Source organism: Falco rusticolus, chromosome 17 (genome assembly GCF_015220075.1).
Source record: "Falco rusticolus isolate bFalRus1 chromosome 17, bFalRus1.pri, whole genome shotgun sequence".
NCBI lineage: Eukaryota > Metazoa > Chordata > Aves > Falconiformes > Falconidae > Falco > Falco rusticolus.
In genome coordinates, this window is record NC_051203.1 from 6,134,500 (window position 1) to 6,160,868 (window position 26,369).

A 26,369-nucleotide genomic window follows, 5' to 3' on the forward strand; every position below is an offset into this window, starting at 1 on the left:
TTCTATAAATAGTTCTTGGTTTTGAGTGTTTCATTAGTAATGAAACTTGCATATTCATTTGCAAGTCCTAACTAGAATGTTGTAGTTAAAACTGAAAGTGCAGCATGAGCAATGCAAGCAGCACCATAAAAGGCAGGCTTGTCTTCGTAGTGGCTTATTCTCTCCACTCAAAAATTACACTTATTTACATTCTCATCTCTTTAATCCAGCTCTGGCTACAGAACCAGGTTTTTATGAGGAAAGTACGCAATGAGTATCTTGAAGCTTTTACCTCTAGCCACAACGTATTTACAGAAGTGTCCCCAAACCTGAACAGCATGTAGTCCAGAGATGGTGTGAGCATACCGCAAAACCCAGAGAATTCGCTCCACCTCCTTTGCAGATAACTACAAAGTCAACAAACGTTGGTGTGGTATTGCCAGCATTTCTGCCACGCTGCCTGCATGTCCGTGGGACTAATACAGCCTTGCTAGCAATGGTACAACTAGGAGCCAAGCTAACGCAATGTGAGTGACTCCTAGATAAGCTGTCGCTCTTCTGAGTTTCTCTTGTACACTTGATTCTTTTGCCATCACAAGTGGTAAAAGAATAGGTACTTTTTAAAGAACTGTGCAGATGTTGGGGCAGATGCTGCCGTGGCGCTTGTCAAGCTGGCAGCTGCTGCCCTCCTGTGGCAAAACAAAGCCTTGCCCAAAGATTTACCAGATGCTGAAATTATATTTTTTTTTTTGGTATTGTCACACAAAGTCTTTAAGCAATTGTAAAACCAAGATTAATACATCAGTAATGACCTTTGTTGTCCATATAGGCTTCACCTTGCACCATCGTACTTTTTGCCATCGACTTTTGTATTTTGCTCACAGGGTGGCAACGTGAGGAACGTACTGTGGGTTTAATACCTGGACATTTGACGCTTTTATTTTTAGCTATGCACAATGGAAACCCTACTTCAGGTTTTGGAAAGAAAAGCTTCCTGAAAATAAACAGGACTTAGAGCGTGCCTTGCACCAGTGCTGAAGAATCGTAGTACCCTAGCATTAAACAGTAATACGGTGCACATTTATTTAAGAACGGTATTAATTTCAGGGACTGAAATCACAACTTTGACTGTGTGAATGATCTCAGGTGGCTCTTCGATACTACAGAAGTAGCCTGGTGAAACATATACCCAGTTACAAATGAAAACTATGATTTATTTAAAAACAGTCTTCCACTTTTTCCAAAACAACTTTTTCACAAACAGCACAAGACCTGTTTTAGTTTGCAGTACACATCAGAGGTCCGTAACAGGTAACTCTTCTGGTTGTTCAAGGGGTACTTTTGAGGAAACTTGTCAGTTCTTATAATCAGTTACCTTTTCCTTGTCATACACTGCTCTAGATGGAGAAGTTTGCTCTGTAAACACCTATATCACGTGGGAATTAAAAAAGCAGCAAATGAGGTTGAAAAAGATGAAAAAAGTACAGAGCCTGGGAAGGCTTAGTCTGCCTAAAAATCTCTTGTGGGCTCTGCACAATGTGGATCAACTAAAACCTACGTTTATGCAGGGGTGGAACTGCATAATGGAACTGGAAGCGGTGTACACTTTAGCGTTGCCATCATGCTAAAGGAACAGGAGTAGCATTCACTTCGATAGTATTTTTGTTTCATTAGTCAGGACCTGCTTTATTCTGTCCAGGAGCCTAGAGCAGTGGCAATGCATGCAGAGCAATGATATTTTTGTCAGTTAAGTATGTTCCAGGGCAACAGTTTAGTTTGAAAAGTATGTGGTATATTACAAAAACACCTCTAAGGATTACATGGAGTCCATTTTGGGGATTCTGGGAATGCGTGACCCCCTCAGTCACCAGCACAAAGTCACTTATCACAAGTGCATAAGGAGGCTTATTTATCACTAAGCAGAGTCTGTTTCTAGGAGCAAGCAAACGAAAACTGAAGTCCTTAGTCCAGTTTTTCCCCTTACATAAACTTTTGTTCACAGGTCTTATCTCTGAATAAGTTGTCTTCAGCACAGAGGAGATGAAGCACGGTGTCAAACAGTGCTAACTTCCTACAGTTAACAGCCCCTTTGAGCTGGCCTCAGCTGCCAGGCCAATGCTGAGCATCACAGGTTGCAGTATCACGTGCTATCACGAAGGTGTTTAATTACAGGGCTACAGCTGGGATCCTTATCACACAGCATCTGAGACTCCTCACACCAAACGCTGCTATTCCGATACCAGCACATACAACAGCGCTCGCCACAGGATCCAGGCTAGCAGATATTGAAGACCAGCCCTAAACCAAATGCTGCTTTAAGGACAACAGTGGTACCCTTCTAGTCTTTAAATGCTAACATGTCTCCCCATTGGGTTGGAAGAATTTATTTATGTAGCAAAGAACTTTACGCAAAAGTGAGGCTCTCACATCCAACTAACAAGAGGTTCTGTTTTTAACCTCCCCAAAAAAATGCTTCTATTAATTCCATGGATGGTTTGCAGAACTGAGGGAGGGATCAAGTCCTTTTTTTTTTTTTTTTTTTTCCCCAATTATACCTAATTCCCTGTCTCTCTCCTCTGTGCCTGAAGTCAATTTTCTCTGGGTAAAATACTGAAGTCTTATCACAGGTGAAGCCAGCTCCTGAGAGGGTAAAGCTTGGTTTGTAACTAACTTATGCCTAACTCAAAATTACTACAGGAATCTTCTTAGTCACAAGCTTCAAGGCAGACAACAGACCATACCCGCTCCAGTTCACACACACCTTTGACTTCAGCAGAATCAAAGTAATGCCAGGAAGGAATTTGGACCGTGAGTTTATAAAACTATTCTTTTACACAGTTGACTCCAGAAGCTTCACCAGTTGGTATGGGGACAGTGTGATGTAAAACCTGATGATCCCATCCAACTGTGGTGAGCAAGGCATTGTCTGAAGGAGACCATGATAAGCCTTTTACAAAGTCTTGATGAGAACGGTTTCTGAACCTGGAAGACACAAACAGTCCGTTAGCCATAAAGCATTGTCACTTAACAGTTTATGGGCTTCTGCAATTCCTAACTGCTAGTTTATTAGAATGATGCTCCCCCACTTAAGCAGAATCGCGTTTTCCACTCAGCGTATGGATAAATAACCAACTTAATGGGAAGGCAGCAAGACAAACAGCCACAGTAGTGAATACAGTCCGCCTAGTACTTACACCTCTGAGAGCTCTGAGTCAAGAACAGCTACTGAGCAGTCTTCACTGATCGAAGCCAGTAAGGGTGAACTAGAGAGGACAGAGATGAGACCACAGTTAGAACAATCAAATACAAGAAAGCTTCTTGAGGATAAACTTGTGAAAAACACACTTAGTGAGCTGACCGAGGTACAGTAAATTAACACACTAAGTCTTAGAAAAATGTTTTCTTCATCATTTGGCAGGTTGCAGCATATGAAGCAAGAATATTCTATTAGCATTGGAAAGCAAGTAATCCTCCTTCAGGCAGAGGTGACTGTAATTAGAAAAATTCCCACAGTGACCAGGTCAATAAATCTGAATACTGCCAAAGTGTTCTCATGTACATTCACACGTCTTATAAAAAATGAGATATTGTTCGTTTTCCTCTATTCTTCACTATTGATCTTCTTGATAAAAAGACCAAACCTAGTACTCATACATTTATTCTAAAAAGAAATAAGGCTTTCAAGTGTATGTAATCACACATTCTATGCCAGTACATCAGACTGTACCTATGTGCAGAAAATGCAAACCCTGTGATACTTCGGGTATGCACAGTGGCGCTGAGGGCAGAATCGGGATTCCTTGTGTCTACTAGTGCGACTGTTCCATTTTCATCACCTTTAAGAGAGAAAGAATGAAGTTATTAGCAAAACTGTCATGAGAACAGACAGACCTTGATTTGTCTGATGAAAAGTCAAATAATAAGGTCACTTCTTACCCAAAGCAAAGATGTCACTTTTCTGTGGATGCCACATGACTGAGGTAGGGACATGATTACAGGCACTGCAAACTGTGAGTAAATGAAGTGGGATGAGTGTGAAAAGAGTCAGCACAAAGATGTTGCCGCACTATCTCATTTAGCACTGCTAGGCCACTAAGACAAATATTTTAACACTTATTGTACTTCTGTGATAGTTAGACTCCTTTTGGTTTTAATAGACTTTTCTGCCTAAATGGTCACACCCCTCGATTTGTCATTAGATGTAGCGAAGTCTGGCATAAAATACTTTGTTTCTTCCAACAAAAACTCATACACAAGCAGTGACTGCATAGAGAAACATACCAATTCGAGTAGCTGGTTTGGGGCATCTGGTGTCCCAGAGTAGAGTTCTGCTGTCCTACAAATCCAAAGTGAACAAAAAGATTTTTACAATTTCTTTGTGGTAGGGAGTAGGCATAAATTCAGATTCACTGCAGAACTACTATTGACCCAAATTCAAAACCACACCACCTCTTCCTTTGTGTTGAAATGATGCTGCCGTTAACTGCAAGTTAGCTCCTTCAGTCATCCCCAGGACAAGCCAAGGAGCTCCCACATTTTAATACAAACCTGTAGAAATCAGCTTGGTAAGCCGACTGTCAACTCATCAGACTGCAAACTGAAATAACACATGTATGCAGCTTGCAACACAACAGGTGGTTTCTCAGTAAGTGCATTTAACTGTAAATAACTGAAGCTGTATCTCATTTTTATTGGGTAGAATTAGAGAACGAGCGAGAGAGAGCTTTACCTCAGCACAGGACAGGAACACAGTGTCCTTACCAGGACAGGAAGCCACACATGTCACTGAATCGGAGTGAGCTACCAAAAGCACAAAAGGATAAAGAGGCTCAAAGATTGTATCCAACTTTCCCACGTATTCCCAAGGACCTCTGAAGGCACAGCAATATAAATAAGAATAGTTTATGCCCAGATACAGGGTAACTTCTACTTGGTAATAGCCAACTGCTTTGTACCAAACTGATGAGCTGCCAAATCGAACCACAGCCACTGCAGTCAAGTCCCTGTGACATGCATAAGCTTGAGGAAGACTCTCCAGACAAGAGGGCAGTTACAAAGGGGCTGGGGGGAGAGGATCAAGCAGAGTATGGCCTCTGCTGTGGCTGGAGATCACAATACCACATCTCCAGAGATCAACATCTCTAATGTGCTGCTGTTCAAAACAAATATGGGTTAGGAGATCACACAATCATATGCAGGTGAAGGAAAGATTTCAGTACAGAAGTAGTACTCTAAAATACACTTAAGAAATGCATGGCAAGGTAAGCCTTACAGCATTCGTTCTGCAGACAGAAATGAACAACAGACAAAATAAAAGGCTGTGTCAGAAACTTCACAGACTAGTAAACATTAGATCACGGCCCCAAGCGTGGCTCAGTAGGTGGGAGACAACCAGTGATGCTGCAGCAACCAGTGAGGGGCCAGGAGGAGCTAGGGGCCAGGGCCAGCGTGGCACTCACCTCTGTAGGAGTGTAGCACCGTTTGCTGTGGGAGGTCCCAGACCTTCACGCTGTGGACAAGAGTGAGCAGTCAGCACCCAGCACCAGCCCTAGCACATGGCAGCCAGCCTGGGGACACTCACCAGAAGTCCATGCCACCGCTGACAGCCTGAGTGCTGCCGGCCAGGACGGCCACCGTCATCGTGATGTCATCGTGCTCGTATTTACAGAACTTGTTAACGATGAGGGTTTCGTTCTCATCCAGCTCCCACAGCTCCACGGCGCCTGGGGGAAGCCGGGGGAGCACCCACCTCAGCTGGGGGGTGAGGTGGGGGAGACCCACCTAGAGTGGGGGGAGTAAGGGGGGGGACACCCACCCACAGTGAGGGGGGAGGACCCACATCTACCGGGCGGGCGGGTGAGGGGGTGCACACACCTCAGCCTGGGGGGGGATCCCCATTGCTTACCGGAGTCGGAGGCCACCAGGATGCCCCTGTCCGCCACCCAGCACAGGTCGGCGACACCCGCTTCCGTCTGGACGCCGGCGGTGCAGAAGCCCTCGCTGGGGGCGCGGCGGGGGTCGGCGAAGACCCAGAGGGAGCCAGTCCAGCAGCGCCCGCTCAGCCCCGAGGCGCCCAGCAGCAGGGCCCCGTCTGCGGGAGAGCCGAGGGGACAGACCGGTGAACGCCCGCCGCCGCTCCCCGACAGGCCCGGCCCGGCCCGGCCCCCGCGCCCCCGCTCCCTCCCCGGCCCGGCCTGCCCGCGGCCCCGCTACCTGCGCGGTAGTGCGCGCCCTCCAGGTGCCGCTCCATGCAGGCGGGCGCGTTGGGCGGGATGTTCCACTCGGGGCCGGCCGCGGCTGCGGCCTCCCCGTCCGCCGGGGCCGCGGGGGGCGGCGGGGGCTGCTCGGGCGGCGGCTCCTCCATGGCGGCAGCGGCGGGAGCGGGGCCGGTGGCGCCCCCACGTGCTCCCGCGCCGTTGCCTCTCGCGAGAGTTCCCGGCCCGGCCCGCCCCGTCGTGCTCCTCTCGCGAGATCTTCCCTACCGCCATCTTGGTGCGGAGGCGCCAGGCGGTCACCGGGACGAAGTGGGTCGTGTCGCTGCCCGGCTCGGCCCGCCCGCCATGCTCTCCCGCCTCGTTCTTCGCGCTGGTGAGCCGCGGGGGGGGGGGAAGTACCTTCTACCTGGGGTGGGGGTGGTGGGCAGTGGGTTGTCCTGTCCTAGCTGAGTTCTGTCCTGACGCCCTCGCTGTCCCTCTTCTTCCCTCAGCCCCGGCTGCGCTGAGGAGCCTGGCGCCTCCCGTCGCCGTGGGGTGAGTACCGGGGACGGCCCGGGGCCTCGGCAGTCAGCCTGAGGGCTTTGACCTCTGGCTGGGGCCTAGCGGCGCCGCTGGTGAACCGGGTGGCCCGGCTGGGCTGGCGGCCCCTCCTAGCGATGGGCTCTGAGGAGGCCTGGGAGCGACTTGGAAACCTGCTGGTGGTTGTTTGGAAATAATGTTGCTCTGGGGTCTTGTCTTTATGTTTCTAATTAATGTTGTAGCGTTATAAAATAATTACGGTCGGCAGGAACCTCTGGAGGTTATCTAGTCCCACCCACTTCTTCAAAGGAGGCGTGTCTAATGAATGCCAGCCTATTTAATTGGAAGTGTGTGTGAGCCTTATCTAAGGGTGGCTTTTTTTGTGTTGGCTTTTGGGGTCTTTTTAATAAGAAGCTTAATAGAAACTCTTTTATTGTTTATAGAGTATTGCACACCTCAAGACCCCTGCATACCACTCAGCAGTGTTTGGCTCCTTTGCCACCTCTGCCTGAGAAAGGAGGAGAAGTTCGTTATGGTTTGATCCCTGAGGAGTTTTTCCAGTTTCTCTATCCTAAAACAGGAGTTACAGGTTAATAATATGCTTTTACTTTTTTCTAAAAATGTATATGTAGTTATTTAGTTCTGTCCACTGCTTCTGGATGCTGAAAAGGTAAAATACTAGGGAAGATTATTTTTTGCATATGCAGAAGGAGGGTGTGAAGGATGAGCCAGTGCAGTGCTTCCTGGCTCTGAAGCTAGGTACCTGTGCTTCAAATAAAGGCTAAAAGAGCATCACGAGCTTGGTCTTGCAGGGGAATTTATTTGCTTGCTGACCCTCAGAATATTTAAACAGAGATTTTTGCTTGGTTCTGAATAAGCAGAAGCAGCACATCCCATGTAAGGTGCAGGTTGCTTCCACTTCTGGTGAGCACCCTTCTTTGTGGTGGTGTTGGGTTTCTACTTTCTGTTACAGTAGGAGGGAACGTTTCCTGATCTTGTAAGCCTTAAACTAGCTGTTTCTTAGGTCTGACTTCAGTGAGCCTCTTTATGCTTTGTGTAAATAATGCTGTTCATTTTCTCTTTAGGTCCTTACATGTTGGGAACTGGACTTGTGCTTTACTTGCTTTCTAAGGAAATCTATGTTGTTAACCATGAGACAGTTGCAGCTGCCTGCATAATATCAATCATCATTTATGGTGTAAAAAAATATGGGTCTGCTGTAGCAGCTTTTGCTGACAAACTTAATGAGGTAACAAAAGAAACCAAATCAAATGTAGTAGTAACTATTCTAAGTTGTTTGCTTAAATATTTAAGAGTACTGTGTCCAGGCTATCATAAAAATCTGAGTCTTAATATTTTCAGAATGATGCTAAAATAAGGTATAGGTTAGATCTTGTGTTGGTGGTGTTGCATAAGTCTTAAAAAATAAAATATGCCAGCAGAATTTTTTTTTGAAAGGATAGTTGATTATAAACCCTGATTCTTCCCTCTTGCCATCCTTTAACCTCAGCCCTGGCACAATCCAGTTCATGCAGACATTTTTCAAATGTTAGTGCAGAACTTCAGAAGTAATTACAGATCACTGTTAATTACACATCACCTTGCATCATACTTTCATTCTGAAACATATGTTTTGTTTCTTTCAGGACAAAATTGCTGAAGCTTCAGCTGTGAAAAATGCAGCTATCAAGGACCTTGAGACTGCCATTGAACAGGAGAAGAAGGAGCAATGGCGGGTCGAAGGCCGCAGTTACCTCTTTGACGCTAAGCGAGTACGTAGTTGCAGTGCTGCTGTTCATTTCCACTGTGATCCTCTGCTATGTAATCTGGGTGCCTTTTAAACTGCTAACAAGTAACAAACCATTTACCCTCTGTGTATTGCAGACAGGACCAGTTCCACCTGATCTTTTGTTATAGAATGTGTTCTGCTGTGTTGTATTCTTGCTGAATGTTAACCTTTTAATTTCATTTTCTGTGTCTAGAATAATATTGCTATGTTGCTGGAAACTAATTATCGAGAAAGATTACTGACAGTGTACAATGAAGTAAAGAAAAGGCTGGACTATCAAGTGGCTATGCAGAATTTAAAGCGTCAGAAAGAACAAGATCACATGATTCAGTGGGTGGAGAAGAATGTGGTTCAGAGCATCACACCTCAACAGGTACTTGCTTTTTTTTAAAATCTGTTTTACATTTTAGCCTATACAAACATTTGCTGTCCAGTGATTCTGGCTTAAGCCAGAAGATGATAGGTCATCTTTGGGTGACTTCTAAATGTGGCTGCAGGGCATTCCTGCTGCTGATTAAAAGCTAATGAGTCCACTTACTAGGTACCAGGTGCTTGTGTTGCTGGTGATTTAAGCTAGAATCATGTGTGGGTTTGTTGCAGCAGAGCTAAGCTTGTGATAAATTGTGTAGGTAACAGATGAGGGAACTCACTTGCAAAATTCTCAGTGTAAGACAATGGCAGTTTAAAATCTGCAGATGGGCTCTAAATGTCCTTTCTCTTACGGGATGAAGCTGAGAAGAAAAAAAGAAAACATGTTCCTAGCACTGCATGCAGATCACTGTTTGGATTTGAATCTCTGACTTCATGAGCTATAATTCTATCCCTTTTAATCTGTAACTCATTTTACGGGTCTAGAAAGGATTATCTAAAATGCATTAGAATGCATATTTTGCTTGTTTCAATGTGTTTCATAAAGTCTGTCATCTGAAAGCTCTCTTCCTTTCTTTTGCAGCAGAAGGAAAGCATTGCAAAGTGCATTTTGGACCTGAAGGCGTTATCGAAGAGTGCCCAGGCAGCAGTGTAGCTACGTCTGATTCCACTGACATTTGTCGCATTACTGTTGGAAACTGTATAATTCTAAAGTGTCATTAAACAAACAAACAAAACAATCTGCTGTCTTTCACTAGCAGTAGCGACAAAGATTTCCTTTTCATGTTTGAAGTAGCCAGATCAGTCACATAAGCCAGTCCAGTTTGTAGTGGGCAATTATTTGCAACCGCAGTATGTGCTGTTCTGTTTGGTTCCTTGTTTGGTCATGAGCACTTCCAGAGATAACAGAACTTCGCAGTGAAAAATCTGGTGCTAGTACAGTGGTCAGTTTTTGGTTTAGAATTCTGTGTGATAATGACCTGTAGATATTGGCTGTAGCTGTAAATGTGTTCTAAAATCAAAATGAGTGCCAGTGCTCTTGTTCATCTGGTCCAATACTGGGAGGTCCTCTAAATGAATATCCTCATTTTAAAAGTGTACTGGAAGGAGCACTTCTTATAACAAAGCTTCAAGCAGCGGTGAAAGCACCTTCCTGTTCTGTGGAAATGAGGACGTAGCTGGTAAGAAACTTACCAGAAGCTACCAGAAAACTTGGCTTCAAGTGAAGTCACCAATATTAAGTTTAAAACAATGAAACGGATAACCTTATTCTAGAGGGTGGACATTTTCGGAAAGATTCTTTTTTTGTGTAATGAGGAAAACTGTTTTATGTGTATTATGATAATATGCAGTATAAGCCCTTTCATTTTCTTAGAGAAAACTTTCTCCCTAAAGGATTTTGTTACATCTCAAATGACCTAGCTGAGGAAAGCACCTACCTATGTGAAATCTCATCCTTTCTGTGTTGGAAAGCGATTTATTTAGTAAATAAACTTAGGCAGACTAAGGGTGTGCTTATGTGCTTCCTTTGTATGGATTGGGTCCACAGTAGGGAAATGCTTCTAGTGGAGTTGGTAAAATAGCACTTTTCTATGCTTTTCAATACAATAGTTAAGCAAAACAGGTGTTCTTTAGAGGGTAAGAACCTTACTTAAAAGTAAGGTAACTTAAGCTGAAGCTGACTTTATAACTCTTCTGAGATTGCAGACATCTTTCATAGTTTCCTGTTTCTTTTTAATTAAAAAAAAAGTGAAGTTGCTCAACTTCCACATTTGTGTAACCCCATAGTCGAATGACACTTGAGCTTTAACTAGTTTGATAGAGTTTTCACAAAGCAAGTGGTAAACTGCTGTGCTAACACTCCAGGAGTTTTCCACCGGCAGGTGGGCAGCAGCTCTATGGTGGGAGGTAAGATAGAGCTGTATTGCTTAATTGTCTTATTACTGCAAATGATGCACTTTCAGATGCCGTGTAGGAAACTGGGGCATTTTAACGGTTTGACTCTTGGAATTTGGGCAGCGAGTGACGTGTGGTAGAAGAAGATGACAGCAACAGAGATCAGGATGCTTACTTTGAAGTTGTTGGCAAAACTTTCATGTTGTAATGTGCAGTTTGCAAGTTGTGTAGTGAGAAAAACCAGGGTAGGAAATATGTAGTAGACCAATCTTTCCCTATCTTTACAATTCCACCCCCAAACTTGAGAAAAAAAAGTTATAGTTCTTGCTTTGGTGGAAAAAAATCAAGTGTAACTTGAGAAAGCAAAACATAAAGGCACTTTTTTTTTTTTCAAAGGTGCTTCTGATGATAATGTCCATAAAGCTCACTGTTCTAGCTGCTGCAAAAATAATACTGTGGGTGCTTTTTTAGTTATTAAATATACTGCATTTTTTTGAAAGAAGATAGCATGTTCATCAAAGCATAGTGAGCATGCACATACAGGTGTAGGACCAAGACACTGGGAAGTAGGAGTCCGCCTGAGTAGTTGCCAGGTTTGCTGCTGTGGCTTTGTGCCGCTTTGTGTAAGAGGTCTGAGAAATGGATAAAAACTAAATAAAGTGTATGAGTTAGAAAGATGGTGACAGGTTTGTTTTGCTCTAGTGTATGTGTGTACATATATATACATAAATACAACCTTTTTTTTTCTTCCCCCTCACCCCCTTCCTTTTAGCTTCTCTCACTGTTAGTGTTTGGAGCGAGAATGGGAAGTGGTTCCTCAAATGCGAATACAGGTATTTTTTTTCCTTACGGAGTTTTCTTAGGTGCAGTATTCTTGACTAAGTTGATACTGTCCTGAGTCAAAAAGGGCTGCTGTGGGGGCAGCTTAGCAGATGTATGCATTTGGGGAAGAACTGCATGGCTCCTGAAGGCTGCTGTGTGACAGTAATGTTAGAAACTATGATTTTTCTGCCTGGTGTTTCCACCTTCAGCCCTCTGACAGAGAAGAGTTATGCTTACAATAATATTAACTTGGATAGGCACATGCCTCTTGCTGCTTGTAATTTTACTGGAGAAACTACCACGTTTTAAAAGCAGGTGTTGATATATGTTGTTTTTGGTATGTGTATATATATTTATTATTTTTTCTATTCACTTCCAGTTACACCAGAACCCATTCCCACTACTGTTACTTGGTATACCACTGTATATACCTCTGCAGCTGATTTGAAATCTTCAGAAGTCAAATGCTGGATTGATAAGTAAATGTTCCACCTTTATTTCCTGACTTCAAACACAGGGTTCCCTGAGACTGCGGACTCCTCCCGTAAGGGAGGAGTTAAATGTAATGCATTTGTCTTGGGATTTTAAAAGGCTGCTTAGAATTTCTTAGTCTGCACTAGATAATTCACAGTGATGCTTAACACACACCTTTTAATCTTGTGGGGCTTGGGGTAAATGATGTGTTCATAAAGTTTGAATTTGAGCACCACTGATTCTTCAACACCTGTTAAAACTGGGGATTCTGACACTATTTTCTGTCTATCAACAGCCATGAAATACTCTACGTGTCGCTAGCCTTTATCTCTGGCATCGTGTTGACTTTTCTGTTTTTTGCAATCACCCACATCTTCAGAAAAAGTAAGTGGCACAGCAGAGGGAATAACAGCAGCAGGATGATCCAGAGCTAGTGGCAGGGAAGTGTTTAACACCTCGTGCTGCACATCTTAACCTGATGGTGCTGTTTCCATGTTCTTTGAGCTGCATCTTGGAGCACTAGGGTTTCAAAGTAACTTCTACAGAAGTTACTTTGAAAGAGGCTCAAATGATGTCTGCCTTGAATAATTAATGTATTGACCAACACATCATTCCTGACAGTAATGAGGAGTTATCCCAGGGGCTGTTTTCATGGAAGAATTAACTTCAGCACTGATGAGTTGTGGTGGGTTGTTTTGTTGTTTTTTCTTGTCCTAACACTGGCCACACAGAATTCTCACCAGATGTGTCAATTGCTTTCATCCTAGCCACTTCCAACAGGTGTGCAGGGACTTGGGCTACCAAGCTGCTCGCTTTGCAGCAAAGGGCTGTGACAGGCTTTACAAGCTGCGTCTAAGCCACACGCTCTGTCACCATGCGTTTGAGCCTCTCTTGCGCTGTCTCTCCAAGCATGGTGCAGACAGCTGAGGCTGGTATCCCTCTCCTGCCTAGGGTGTAAGAGATGCCACCAAAGTTCACAAGAGCAAGTTCCCTCTCAGACGGTGACTGAGGAATGTGCTAGGAACGTCCAGGTAAAGGTCACAGCTACTATTTCTAATACTTCGGGCAGAGACTTCAGATTCTTGATAGAATGGTAAATACAAATCTGAATAGGGAGAAAAGAGATTTGTGTTTGTGAGACTTGAGTGTTAGTCGACAGTTCTTTTGGCTAAGGAAACGTGCTCTCTTTTGTGCATCCAAGGCTTCAGCCTGTGTTTATAAGTAGTCCAGGGAGTTACCTGAGGGAGGTACCTGGACAGTAGGAGGAAAGACATTCCTTCTCTGTTATCACAGGGCTCAAATGCCATACTCCCCATGTATTTCAAGGGTTCTGGGACAGAACTAAACCACTAATAAGGCAGGTCAGGGGAAAACCTTTTCAAAGGGCAAGCATTTCTGCAGTTTTCCTTCATTATGTTGATTCTTTGGAGTTGATGCAGAGTTGACCCAGGATCCTGAGCTAGACTGAAAACTGGTCTGATCCAGCGCCATAGCATTTACTAATTTCCCATGTGCAGGGACACACTGTGACTGTTTATGGTGTGTAGCATTGAGGACAAATTAAAAGCAAGACATTCATGCTGAGATGCGATGCTTGCACACTCTCTAATATTTGCAGTTTCTTTCACAGCCCCAGAATGAGGTTGCCTATGCCACTCTGGTCTTCCAGCAGAGTGGGATGCCAATGGCTGTGTGATGATGAAGTTTCTAGTGAAATGAAGATGCTGACATCAAATGCTACCAGGACGTTATATTAAGGCCTGTGTTGCTCTGAGAAATGCCAGCACTGCTGTAGGTACCATCAACTGATCCTATAGCTACAGAGGGAAACTAATGTCTCCTATTCCAAACTGCTTGTCAATGGCTGTGGACAAATGGCTTTTTATACCATATTTCCTGTAGAAATCTTGCTGCACTTTTAAAGTTTCTGTTTGTGTGTTTACTATTGCTTTGAGCTACCAAAGGGAGTTGAACAATGGAAGTGATACTCTGCACCTGTTTGTCTGCCCTAACATTTCCCTTTTCCGTCACAGACTATAGCATTTTTCTTGGTTTTTGATTGCCAAGTGCCCTGATTAGTTATTTTCTGCTTATTGAAGTTATGATAATGAACTGTTTGTATACAAACATCTGCTTCCTGATTGGGTCGCATAAAAGAATGCACAGTCATAGTGTGACAGTGAACATTTTGGGAAATGCTCATTTACGTGTTATTACCTGTAGCATTCTAAATATATTGTAAAGAGTGAGAAATCATCCCTTTTTCATAAACTGGGGAATAAATTACCACGAATGACTCCGTCTTAGCAGCCACAGAGAAGCTTCTCTGCACATTCTGTGCCCAGGGGTGGAAGGTTTGTTGCCTGGGTAAGTATAGTGATCTCCATCTGTTGTTCAGCACTTCTCCTGCAAGGCTGAATCCGAGCGGAGTTCCCTGCCGCCTCAGCCTTCAGGGCGTCGGCAGCCTCCTTGTTTCTGGTCACCAGAGCATGTCAGATTCTTGCAGGTATTTCTCTTTTCTGCAAATGCAGATGTTCGCGTGCCTGCTGTTGCGAACACCCCTCTAGAGGAACCTCTTTGGCAGGACCATTGCCTCGGGTCGTACCGCCTGATGGCAGCACGAAGCCGCAGATGGGCAGCTGGCTGCCGCTCAGCTCGGCTGTGGTGCCTTCGGTGTCTTTCCAACGAGCAGTTAGCAGAGCAGTGGCTCCACCTCTGCCAGCTCTCTTGGGTTGTCCTGCCTTTGTGACTGCAGAAGTTGGTAGAAGTTCGGGCGACCACCGAAAAGCAGATGTACAAACACTGTTACATTCCAGAGTCTGCCTGAAGAGGCATTGTGGCCCGACAGTTTTACGGGGTCAGGGGTAGAACTTGCGGTCTTTGTTTTCCTGTTATCTATTCTCATCTCAAGTCGTGGCAGTTTCTTCAAGTACTATTTAATAGCGAAAATACCGCATTACTCCTCAAAATGTGCAGCTAGCTGCTGAGAGATTCACAAGGGATAATTGTGGTTGGTGCACATTTTTGTGTTTGGGGGTTTTTTTTGGTTTTGTTTAATATAAGTGTTACTCTGCTGCCTGACAGCAGTTGAGAAATAAGGAGATCTGAAAATTTACTTGGCTTGTACAGAGGTTATTCCACCATACCAACAAGAACACTACCTTCCTGTGTAAGATGCTGTTAGATCTTATGTTAGAAATTCAAGAAAAGGTGACATACCACAGGCTACCCCCAGCCCAGCTACTGTGTTTTTCACGTAGGTGTTTCCTCACTCTGAGTTGTACTGAGACTGAACATGACCATTTCATGTACTCTGTGAAACACTGCAGACTACAGTGCGGCGATTTTGTGTGCCTACCTAGAGAGCAGAGTGTGTAAACAGCCCTTGCAGAAGGAGGGTGACAGACATCCCCCTATTTGTTGTGTGGCTGCTAGTGAGTCCCCTCATCCCAGAGCATCTGTCTGTCTCTCCCTTTCCTGTGCCAAGAGCTCTGTATAGTTGTACACAGCTTTTAATGGTAGCCACCAGCCAACTGTGTTATATAGACAGCTAGCAGAATTTGGGACAATTGCATCTTCTAATCTGAATAGAGGAGGGGTTGTGTGCTCTTTGTTTCACTGTTCTGGCTCTCCTATTTTCACTACTTCAGTAAGTTTCTGCTAGAGGTGTTTGTACTCGTGGTCTACCTAAAGACAAGCTTTCACAGCAGGAATTCGCAAGGGATTTGCCTAGGTGTGGGCAAGTCCGGTACAAATTGTCCAGCCCTAGGAGGGTGGGTGGAAATGGCTCACGGGTTAAATGACGCTTTGGAGGATGCATGGACGGTAGTGCCTTATGATATTTCCTGGCATTTTGCAATTGACATCTGGTTGCAGTGTTAAAAGGATGAATTATTAGAGCTACAGCGGTGATGCTGACGTGATTGTCAGGGTGCATTTCCCTCAGCCAGCAATGAGTCAGCTCTCACAGGAGAGCTAAATTGATTGCTCTCCCTGAGTGATACTTTGTATACACGTGGACTGTTGGTACATACCTTCACCCATCTTCACATCTAGTTTAAGCATCATTCAGCCTGTTTGATCTGTCTCTGGAGCTGAATGCCACAACCATTTCCAGAGTAACTGCTGGGAGTGGGAGCCAGGGACCTAGACCTGTGAACTTCTTCCAGTTGGCACCGCCACGGGCAGAAGCCAGCTGATGAGCCCTCTCCTGCAGTGGGACACCTCCTCTGGGTGCCTTACGGAGAGAGGCTGGGTCCCGCTGTGGTGAGCGTCCTGCTTCGTCACTAAGAAGGGAGCCGTTGCCTGGAGTTCCCTCTTGGGGGGCTGAGCAGGGTCAGTCAGCTCGCTGAGACTGCTCTCCTTTGCAGCTTGCTTTCAGAAGGCAGAGCGGCTTCCCCTACTCCGTTCTCTCTGTTTCTGTTCTTCCTCCGTATCCTTATGCCTTGTTCTCTTGGAGCTTGTCTGGCAGCCTGCTGGGAATTTGGTGTGCTGTTGCTCCCTCTTCTCTCAGTTTCTCAGAATTACATAGGCAAAGTTTGCTGTGCATCATTCTAACGAGTAATTTTCTGCTCTTTAGGTGAGACCTGTTTTTTCTGCTGAAAGCAATCAGTCCTATCAACTCATAATGACAGATTATGCAGCAAAATTCTGAGGTACTTATGCAGTGACTTCCTTTGCTGGCCTGTTTATTTATAGAGTTGAACTGTGTAACAGGGCAGAGCTTTGGCCTGTGACGAGGGTTACATCAGATAATAAATTGAGATGTCTGATCTCAGCTAAAGGAGCAGATGCCAACACTTTCTGAGATAAATAACAGAATGATGCACTCCCTTTTCTGCTTCTTCTAGACCACTTTTATTATTTAAAGATAGGGAAAAAAGAGCCTGACCTTTAATGGCTTATTTTCAGTTTGACCTGTGTTGCCTAAAAACAGGCTGTGTGAGCTGTGGTGTAATATTTACTGCAATTTCTGTCCTGTCCTAGTCAGGACATCAATTTAAAACAGTGTGGAGGTTTCACGCAGGCTGCTTTTTTGATTGCCATAGGAGACAAGCAGGCTGAATTAATATAAAATCCATCTAATATTTATATTATTCATGAAAATGTGACAAGACTGGCTGCAGCACAGGTTGACCAGACTCAAATTTAGTCTAAACTGACAGAGAAGACAAAGGATGTAAGAATAGTCAGTGAGGACATGCCTGGATTGTGAGCTGCTGTATTACCAACAACAAAGAACACATCTATCTTATTTTTCAGTGGACCCAACCAATCCTTACTAAAAAAACCCAAAAAAACAACAGAACAAAACAAAAACAAAAAAAATATGCACAAAACCAAAAAAACCAACCCCACACAGAATTTCTCTTAAGTATCTTTTCTGTATTTTGAAACTATTTAATACAAAAGCATATATAGACACATACCTACATACACCTTTAGAGTAGTCTTCAGATCTGTAACAGGTTGCTACCAAAAGAGTAATTGTTCCTCAGGTTTACAGAGAAGACTTGAGCAAATTACATTTATATCAGGTGTTATGAGAACAGTTTGTGATTGTAGGGAGAATTAAGCATGGGAATATACTGTGCACGAAGAATCCCCGCAATGGATGTGTTTTAGTAACAAATCGGGGAAATGCATCCTTGGTTGTTTTGGGATAGTTGATTCTATCCTTGTCAGGTAGCTGAGGGAGGAGGGAAGAACTTAAAGATATCATTAATTGACTTTTTGACAGTCATCTCTTCCTGGCATGCTGCCCTGTCCCCAACATAGCTCACTAATGAATAGCTTCAGTGTGTTCAGCTCTTGCCTGGTGCTCTGTGTCCAAGGTCTGTTTTGCAGGCTTCTGGGGTGAGCACTGTCCTGACTTAAAAGCAGTGAAAGTCTCCCTCTGACAGGATCCCCTCCAAAGAAGAGGAGACTTACCAAAGTCAGCACAGCTTCTGGCCTTCCAGCTGACATGGACAGCGGTGGGGCCAGCAGGAGCAGGTGGGGGTAATTTCACAAGGCGGGTCAGCTGCAGGTGGTGGTGTTGCTGCTCTAATTTTATTGGACTGGTACTACTGGACCAAAAAAAAGTCGGGGCAAGCCTGGCTGTGTGTGAGCAAAGGGCCTATATGGGCAAAAAGAGAAATCAAAGTTATAATGAAAAGAATTCTTAGCTTTGAGTTAAAACTAGAAATGAGCCAACACTTTTTTACCAGCTGGTCACGGATCCCTGCTGAGGAACTGGGAGCAAAGAGTCTGCCGCCTTAAATAGTGCTTTGGGTTGCTGGCCTACCAAATAACGCTCAAGCCAACAAATTGGAACTGGAAGGTCCTGTTAGATGAAAACACCTGCCTGAAAGAGCTGGGCTTGGTACAGCAACAACTAAGCAGAATTCTCTGGGGTACAACAAGGCAGGAGATCATAAATGATCCTTTGGGGTTTAATGTCAAATGTGCATCAGATTGAGTGAGAGGAGCTTGCCCTTATCATAAAACACTTTGTGTGAGAGTGGGAGTAGATTAAACAGAACACGCATTTTTCCCATGAGCTTCTTAACCAAGCAGTTTATCAGTGGTCTGGTATTCACTGGCAGGTCAACGCTCGCTCTTTATTTGTGACTGTTGGTCTGTTGTTTGTAACAAATGGGCCTGGGTTTTTGCACAGGATATAGGTCCTTAAAATTAAAAGGTATGTGGTTTTGAACTTCTTTATCTTGCAAGCATAGACAATGGGGTTCATGGCAGAATTGGCATGGGATAACAGGATTCCCAAGTACATGAAATACGGGGGGATCTGAGACTCAGGGTAAAAATAGGAAATGCAGTTTATAATGCACAGAGGCAACCAGGATATTGCAAACAGGAAGAGAACAAGTGCTAGAGATTTGGCTGTCTTGAACTCCTGTCTGTAAAAACCTCCTGCTCCTCTCACACTGGTTGTACCTTGACTTAGCTTTGTCCGGATGATGTAAAAGATCTCAACATACAGAGCACACATGATGAGCAGAGGGACAAGGGTCCATGTGAAGAAGCCAAAATATACCATGTAATCCATCCTCATCACAGAGGTAAATCGACACACGAGAAAGTCAGAGCTTCTTGGTTCTGCCTTGTTCCATCCAAACATGGGAACTAACCCTACCAGCAGGGACAGAGACCAGCACAAACCCAGTGCCCACCAAACTCTTCTCTCTGTGGTGATTAGTTTATATCTGTTGGGGAAGAAAAGCCAGGTTGTGTTAAACAGAAGTGTTTAAAATACTTCAGGATGGTTTCAAGAACTCGCATGTTCAAATACTGTAGGTTCATTGTCACAAAATGGAGCATTAACTCTTTTTGTGGGAGGGAAATGGAATCTTGAGACAAGCCCGAACTCTTCATTTGTAACAGTAGCTTTGCAGCACCCATAAGAAGAAATATGCTTAACAACTTCTTTTTTTTTGATGGTTTTTGCTTTTTGCAAACCTTTATAATTTGATGGTTTTGGCTATTTCTTGTTTCATTATGATCTTAGTGCCCCTCTTGCCTACATATTGCTTTCCTACCATTAGCAGTCCTATTGTATTTCTTTGCCTCCGTGGGTGTACCTCACTCTTTACATTTGGCTTATGCCATTTGTAGGACCAAACTCTTCTTTCATTCTTCAGTTTCATAGGTCCTTTCCCTGTTAGTATGAGGTTATGCTTTGCATTTCTAGCTTACATACTTTTCCATTCAAATATAGAAAGTGAATGACTTCTTAGGTTAGCCCTTAGTAAGTCTGTTACTACTTTTGTATTTTCAGCAAACACTAAAAGGAATTTTATTTAAGACTAGCCTCAGAAACCCAAAGAAATTTGTAGTACTCTCAGTATCCTGTGCAATTAACAGAACAGCTGGAGAACCGAACTGTTTGACCACACGCTCATGCTGTGGCCAAATTCTGACCGGCAATAACAGCAAGGTGCCAGCTGTGCACGAACAGCCCCGGGGTCTGTCTGCGTGGCACTGTCAGCTGCAGGGGGTGGTCCCTGCTCTAGAGAGCTCAGCTTGGGTGGGCTTTTAGGCACAGGTTATTGTCTCCATGTGCAAGTGTGCATTGAGAGTAACTATTTCTCAGAAAAGGGCCAGGTGAAGTAGGAGGGAAGAGGTGGCACCTGTGGGGCAGAGGCTGGGTGTGGGAAAGCTGGGAGGAGGGGGTGGGTGGAGGGGCCCACGGCAGTCCGGTGCTCACCTGGTTGGCAGCTTCACTCGCAGGTACCTGTCGATTGCAATGGCCAGGAGGGAGAGGATGGAGGCATTGGTGAAAACCACCATCAGGCAGCACATAAATAGGCAGTTGTAGAAGTGGATGCTGATGCCCAGACTCACCACGATGGCCAGGGGCATGACAAGGACCCCTACTGCGATGTCAGCCAGCGCCAGGGAAACAACGAAGTACAGAGTTGTGTTCTGAAATGTCGAGTTCAGCTTCACCACCCAGATGACCAGGATGTTACCCAAGGTGGCAAACAAAGCAACCAGGCACTCGGTACTGATGTAAACCCAATCCAGGCTGCTCAGCACCAGGCTGTCGTTTGGCATGGCGAGTTGCTGGAGATGCTCCCACCCTGGCTTGAACTGCAGAAGGGGGCATGGGCATTGATGACTCTGCGTGGGATTTGTCCTCAACGTCTGGTGCTCAGTTCCAGTGACTCTCCAGTCTGCAAACCTCTTCCAGGAATTCAAATCCTCAGCACTCGGGCAGCAAATCAGCTGTTGCCTTTCCACAGAGCTACAAATACCTTAACATCGAGGAAACGCTCCCCTCTCTGGACACATCTCCTGAAGCTCACAGCATCCCTTCAGCAGCCTGCTGTCAGTGAGGTACTTTGGAAAGCTATTTTGATGGAAAAAAAATGGAAAAGCTTCCACAAGCCTCTGTACCAGCAGTGTTATAAGCAAACACTTCAGCTGCTTCCTCTTCCGAGCCACAGTTCTAGAAGTGGGAGAAGTGTAACCAGAATTTACTGTGAAAGCTGTCACTTATCAATCTAAATAATCCCTCTGCAGTCACTATAGGAAATGAAGCAGTTCGGGGCGGTTTAGAAGGGTGTTTTGTTAATTTCCAATACTTGATTTAATTCAAAGCATACCATTTCAGTTAAGGCCCCTGAGGTGGCTGAAAAATGCTCTTTACTTGGACCTTTCTCAGTCTCACAAGAACAGTCGTAATGCATGTGGTGTTTGTGGTGACAGCCCTCATTTCTGCTAGAAATCAGTAAGGTGACCAACCAAGGCGTGTTCAAAGACTGGCATACTTTCCTATGCTTTGTCTGTGGAGAAACTGAGGGGAGGTGTGGGACGTGAAGTAGCAGGGAGAGGGTGCAAAACCTGGGATCCGCTTGCTGCAGGTGAGCCCGGCAGTGCATGGTGCCTTGCTCCTCGGTGTGGGTCTGCAGTGAAAGAGCTGCTTCCATTTCAGATGAAACTGCAAAGGGATGCAAACGTGTGAGCTCATGTCAGCCTGCAGGTCAGAGGGTAGCCTGGCTCCCGGGCACGTAGAAATGCACGCTTTCCGGGAATGAGCAAATAGCAAGTAAACGATTAGGTAGATGGTGCCGTATTAGTGTAACGAAGCCTTCAGCAAACATGGGCAACGTTTGATTTCCCATACACCAAATCCACCATCTCTTCCACCCAGCTGTCTGGCAAAACTGAGAATGGGGAAGTAAAACCAGCCCTGGGAGGAGACAGAGCCAGAAAACTATGAGACTTCAATTCCGCTACCATGAAATTGATATAAGTGCTTCTTGACTAGGGGGTGTTTTGGTAGAATTACTGCTGGGAAGATGGTGAACCATCTACAGACAGTCCTAGTCTGCAGCTGAACTGGGCTCTGCTGGTTTTCTAATCAGATCTGACACAGGATGTCTGTGGGTGCAGGATAAATCCCAGGAGAGGCATGTGAAGGTCACAGCTGGGATGTGTGCTGGGCTTTTGTAAGGTGAATGTGTTGTTTCTCCAGGAAGTACCTGGGATGGAGTGGGCAGCTGGCACTTTGCAGCTCTGAGCAGGCATGGGGAGCCTGTGCCCTCCTGGCTGCCAGCCATGCTTGGGCAAGAGTGCTCCCTGCTTCCTGCCCTTGCTATGCATCTCCTCGACTTCAGCACCAGCTTCCTTCTTCTGCCATCTACCCTTGTAGCTGCAGCCAGATGCCTCCTGTAGAGACAGCTACTGCAAAGCTGAGTTACAGGGGCTTCAGTGGGGCCACCCTCCTCTGCCGCCCCGTGCCCGCTGTAAACGCGGCTCCTGAGAACGAGAACTTAGTACTGCCCAGGGCCCTAGGGGCAGCAGCTTGTGCCACGGAGTCAACAGAAAACGTTTCTCCCTCCATTTGCCTTTTGCTTACCCAAAATCCAGCTGAATGTCTTCAGATTTGCCCTCCCCACCCCTTTTTTTGTGGCAGGGGAACAGACTGGACCACTCGAGGTCCCCTGGCCCTGTTTTCTTTGATGCTGCTCCTACACCGCGTATAGTATAGGCTGAGCAGGTTTTAAAGAAGCTCAGAGACAGAGCAGTCTAGCCACAATGCCTTAGAGCTGTGCATCAGCTAATTCACCCTGCTAGGCACCCGGCTGGGGAGGAGACCGAGCCCTTGGGGCTAAACTAGACTAGCAAAATTACCACATGTAACAGCCCCTTGTGGTTTGCTGATAGCATGATGCTGCCATTATATAGTGTTGGCTTTTCTGCAAAAGCACCCGTTAAATGTGCTGAAACCCCAAGGAGGCAGAAAGAAGGGTGTTGCAGGTTTCTTATAAAATGTCCGGTACATGGGTTTCTGTGGACAAGTTGCTCGGCTCATCTTTAAAGGGTTGTGTATGCAGATCGGAAAGCGTGCAAAATTCTGAATGAGGGACTTAATTTAAGGCAGATCGGGGTGGAGCTGGCTTCTGACCTGGCTGTTGGAGGAAAAAGAGAATTCAGTGCAGTATTTCTTAATTTTGCACATAAACAGCCTCAGATGTCCAAAATGTCTGTAGGCAGCCTGGAAGTGATCTATATCACATTGGAGTCTGTGACTGGGATCTTTGCAGTGGTCGGCAATGCCTTGGTGACCTGGGCAGTGAAGCTGAACCCAGCTCTGCAGAAGACCACCTTCTTTTACTTCGTTTCCCTAGCACTCACTGACATTGCCATGGGGATCCTTGTCATACCGCTGGCTGTCATGGTGAGCCTGGGAGTCATCATCCATTTCTACTCCTGCCTGTTTATGTGCTGCCTGATGATGATCTTTTCTCATGCCTCGATCCTGTCTCTCCTGGCCATCGCAGTCGACAGGTACCTGCGAGTGAAGCTGCCGACCAGGTGAGTCTGAGTGAAGGTCCTGTCTTCTCATCTTTTCCCTGTTTCTCTCCTCCCTCACGTTTTCCTTCTCCCTTGCTTGCAGCATCATAAGGTTTCCTGGGCATTGTCAGGTCTCAGAGAAACTCACGCAAAGGCAGAGGTTCCCAAAGAGCAGGCAATGGAGCACCAGCTGCCTGGGCACTCCTGGAAATTCAGCAATGCCTGAAAATCTTAAGCTAAAGAGAGCAGGGTTGCTCATAAAGTGTATATGCTTGAAGTCTGAATAAGGTGGTCGTCTTTAAGGTTTTCCCCTGAGACACAACCATATTCTATACTGGTGCAGGTCAAAATGAACCGGTATTTCTGAGAAAACGTTTTGACCCTGCATCTGTGGGTTCTCATTTAAAAGGACCCAGTCACTATTCAGAAGTGCCCCTGTAGTTTCAACGTGGCCAAAGCTGTTAAGGACCAACTGCACAGAACTGTGCTTACTGCAAGTGAGGCCAACCACAAATGAGTGCTTAAAAGCCCACGTTCCTGCATATTGTAGTTCTTTTTTCTGAAGAATCACATCTAATGTGGCTGACGCTTCCTGCCCACCCAGGTACAGGGCAATCTTCACGAAGAAAAGGATTTGTGTGATTCTGGGAATCTGCTGGCTTGTGTCTGTGCTGGTGGGGCTGGTCCCCATGCTGGGGTGGAACCAGCACATGGGCAGCTCCAGCTACATCGAGTGCCGCTATTTGGCTGTGATGAGAATGGATTATGTGGTGTATTTCAGCTTCTTCACCTGGATCCTCCTTCCCTTGCTCGTCATGTGTGCCCTCTGCACTGAGATTTTCTACGTCATGTGGATAAAACTCAGCCGAGCACAGAAAGTCCTCCAGAAGGAGGAACAGTTTGTGGGAAGGAATACAGAATGGCCAAATATCTGGCCTTCATCCTCGTCTTGTTTGCAGTGTCTTGGCTGCCTCTGGGCATCCTGAACTGCATTTTTTATTTCTGCCCATCCTGTGCCATCCCGCAGCCCCTGACGTACCTGAGCATCCTGCTGTCTCATGCCAACTCAGCCGTGAACCCCATTGTCTATGCCTTCAAAATACAGAAGTTCAAAGAAACATACACTTTCATTCTGAGGACTTACATCCTGCTCTAGAAGTCAGAGCCGGTTATTTCTAGCGCAGAGCCCACAGCAGAGCTGGGAGTGAGCACCATCTGAGCTGTGTCCTGCTTGTCTGTCTGTCTGGGCTGGAAACAAGAACTGAAAGAGTGTGGAAGCCACAAGAATGGGGAGAAATGGCACAGACGCCAAGACACATTTCTCAGCTCACGCGTTCTGGAGCAACAGTTGTGTGTGTATTTCTCTGTTCAGCTAATTAAGCTCTGAGCAATGCGATGCCGAGTTCAGGTCCCCAGATAACTCCCACAATAAACTCCTTTGCATTTCCAAGGCAAAAGGTGTGAGAGGTTTGGAACAGAGTGGTAGCTGGGTGTGGGGGAGAGATGAACGTTGCTCGTGCTGCAGGACTGTTGCTCTCGCAGTCTCACCCCTCTCTTTGGCTACATTTGCCTGGTTTGAGGATTTTTCCCCCATTATCCCAGAGGCACTACCATCATCACTGATGGACTCAGCCTTGGCCAACAGCAGGTCTGCCTCGGAGCCGGCCAGCCTTGGCTCCATCAGATGTGGGGGAAGCTTCTAGCAGCTTCTCACAGAAGCCACCCCTGCAGCCCCCCTGCTACCAAAACCTTGCCACGCAAACCCACTACATGGAGCTACAAAGAAATGCTCTGGCACGTCGCCACAGAACATACGTCTATAAATGCTGAGGCTATAGGATGTAACGAGCCGCTGGCTGCCAGATTCCTGGCCGCACAAAGAGCGGCACAGCAAAACCCAGTCAAAAAGGACACGGGTCTGGGCGGGGGGCTCAGAGGCCAGCTGCTGGCAGGGGAGTGCTTCACCATCTGAAAATACTCTGACCTGGTTCAATGGGGCAGCAGCACCCACTTGTGGAAAGGTGCTTTGGAACGGAAAGAAAACAAGCAGCCTGTGTGCAAGGTTTTGTTTGCGCCAGCCCGTGAAGTTTAATAGCATTGGATCTTCCCACAGCTTTTTCTTAGAAGGCAGGTGCTTTCCCATGGAAGCGCAGTCTGTCTAAAGGATGCCCACAACGCTGCTGGTCCTACCAGGGCACAGGCTGTTGGGTTTCTTTTTGTCTTCCTTTTTAGCAGCTGTGGACTGCAGCTGTGTTCAGAACCCCCCCTGTCTGCAGTAAGCCCACATCCATGTGCCTGCGCAGGTGTGTGACCTGGGACTGGAAACCTGCCGCTGAGCAGAGGGACAGGGGTCTTGCTTCACACCTGGAGTGCGTGGCACACTGAGCCAGGTGAGGTGAGAAATGCTTCATCGGTTCATCCCGTGACGCTCAGGTCAGATTGTGCAAGAGGCTGCTGCAGCCACTACTGCGAGAGGAGGGGACATCGCCTTCCCAACAGGGATGTGACTGACCTGAAGCCTTCGCTGCCCCGGCTCCCCGTGCTTCTATGAAGAAATAAATGATCCAAACAAAAAAGCCCTTTGGGTCGCTGTGCCCACTGATGCAGCCAAGACCAATGCCATCGAACCCAGCAGAGCTGCACCTGCCCTGACTGGGGCCGAATGGGGGTGTTTCCACCCAGCACCCCCTGTTCCCACCGGGTTCCTGCCGGGGAAGGCACAAGGTGCGCTTATTTTCTTCAGATGCTTCCTCCACCAGGCAGCATCTGTTTCCTGTCCTAAATATGAAAGAACTGGGTTGCTGGGCTGCTGTGACGCCTCTGTCACCAGAGGAGGATGAGCCTGTGCTCTTCCCCTGTCTCTGCCAGGCACGAGCATGGCTTCCCCCCACCCCGGGGTGCTGCATCCCTCCCCGCGGCCCCGCATACTCCTTCCCTGGGTGCTCGGCTCTTCTCCCACTGCCCTCCTTCAGCCCCAGCATCAGGAAACACTGGGCTGGATGTTT

The 26,369-nt window shown here is 46.1% G+C and overlaps 4 protein-coding genes across 6 annotated transcripts; 2 read left to right on the top strand and 2 right to left on the bottom strand.

The window, feature by feature from the left end:
* Window positions 1–1,167: 1,167 nt before the first annotated feature.
* Window positions 1,168–6,402, bottom strand: WDR77 (WD repeat domain 77). Its single transcript, XM_037410146.1, has 10 exons — window positions 6,193–6,402; window positions 5,885–6,070; window positions 5,561–5,702; window positions 5,439–5,488; window positions 4,709–4,779; window positions 4,261–4,315; window positions 3,916–3,987; window positions 3,707–3,815; window positions 3,174–3,242; window positions 1,168–2,961 (listed from the first exon to the last, which is right to left on the bottom strand). Exons 1-10 carry the CDS (start codon window positions 6,341–6,343, stop codon window positions 2,802–2,804), a joined length of 1,065 nt encoding a protein of 354 aa, XP_037266043.1. The 5' UTR covers window positions 6,344–6,402; the 3' UTR covers window positions 1,168–2,801.
* ATP5PB (ATP synthase peripheral stalk-membrane subunit b) lies at window positions 6,327–9,611 on the top strand. Its single transcript, XM_037410151.1, has 7 exons — window positions 6,327–6,567; window positions 6,686–6,728; window positions 7,157–7,302; window positions 7,799–7,962; window positions 8,360–8,485; window positions 8,696–8,875; window positions 9,455–9,611. The coding sequence occupies exons 1-7, from the start codon at window positions 6,342–6,344 to the stop codon at window positions 9,524–9,526; spliced, it is 957 nt and encodes a 318-aa protein (XP_037266048.1). The 5' UTR covers window positions 6,327–6,341; the 3' UTR covers window positions 9,527–9,611.
* A 7,816-nt stretch (window positions 9,612–17,427) lies between these two features.
* On the bottom strand, window positions 17,428–20,712 carry ADORA3 (adenosine A3 receptor). Its single transcript, XM_037410147.1, has 2 exons — window positions 20,270–20,712; window positions 17,428–19,268 (listed from the first exon to the last, which is right to left on the bottom strand). The coding sequence occupies exons 1-2, from the start codon at window positions 20,617–20,619 to the stop codon at window positions 18,641–18,643; spliced, it is 978 nt and encodes a 325-aa protein (XP_037266044.1). The 5' UTR covers window positions 20,620–20,712; the 3' UTR covers window positions 17,428–18,640.
* A 2,308-nt stretch (window positions 20,713–23,020) lies between these two features.
* LOC119158351 (adenosine receptor A3-like) lies at window positions 23,021–24,442 on the top strand. 3 transcript variants are annotated; one of them, XM_037410148.1, is made up of 2 exons: window positions 23,021–23,385; window positions 24,146–24,442. In XM_037410148.1, the coding sequence occupies exons 1-2, from the start codon at window positions 23,042–23,044 to the stop codon at window positions 24,348–24,350; spliced, it is 549 nt and encodes a 182-aa protein (XP_037266045.1). In that variant the 5' UTR covers window positions 23,021–23,041; the 3' UTR covers window positions 24,351–24,442. The 3 variants fall into 3 exon arrangements, with proteins under 3 accessions (XP_037266045.1, XP_037266047.1, XP_037266046.1); XM_037410150.1 differs by lacking the exon at window positions 24,146–24,442 and adding an exon at window positions 23,774–24,029; XM_037410149.1 differs by lacking the exon at window positions 24,146–24,442 and adding an exon at window positions 23,468–23,866.
* The last annotated feature ends 1,927 nt before the right edge of the window (window positions 24,443–26,369 follow it).

Excerpts from the sequence above, each read along its gene's own strand:
- LOC119158351 (XM_037410148.1), top strand. The coding sequence starts at position 23,042 with ATGTCCAAAATGTCTGTAGGCAGCCTGGAAGTGATCTATATCACATTG. Across the intron at positions 23,386-24,145 it reads CGAGTGAAGCTGCCGACCAG|CTTCTTCACCTGGATCCTCC; the intron begins GTGAGTCTGAGT and ends GGTGTATTTCAG.
- WDR77 (XM_037410146.1), bottom strand. The coding sequence starts at position 6,343 with ATGGAGGAGCCGCCGCCCGAGCAGCCCCCGCCGCCCCCCGCGGCCCCG. Across the intron at positions 5,703-5,884 it reads CCTGGTGGCCTCCGACTCCG|GCGCCGTGGAGCTGTGGGAG; the intron begins GTAAGCAATGGG and ends GGCTTCCCCCAG. Across the intron at positions 2,962-3,173 it reads GACTCAGAGCTCTCAGAGGT|GTTCAGAAACCGTTCTCATC; the intron begins GTAAGTACTAGG and ends TGTGTCTTCCAG.
- ATP5PB (XM_037410151.1), top strand. The coding sequence starts at position 6,342 with ATGGCGGCAGCGGCGGGAGCGGGGCCGGTGGCGCCCCCACGTGCTCCC. Across the intron at positions 6,568-6,685 it reads CCGCCTCGTTCTTCGCGCTG|CCCCGGCTGCGCTGAGGAGC; the intron begins GTGAGCCGCGGG and ends TTCTTCCCTCAG. Across the intron at positions 8,486-8,695 it reads ACCTCTTTGACGCTAAGCGA|AATAATATTGCTATGTTGCT; the intron begins GTACGTAGTTGC and ends TTCTGTGTCTAG.
- ADORA3 (XM_037410147.1), bottom strand. The coding sequence starts at position 20,619 with ATGCCAAACGACAGCCTGGTGCTGAGCAGCCTGGATTGGGTTTACATC. Across the intron at positions 19,269-20,269 it reads CGAGTGAAGCTGCCAACCAG|ATATAAACTAATCACCACAG; the intron begins GTGAGCACCGGA and ends CTTCCCCAACAG.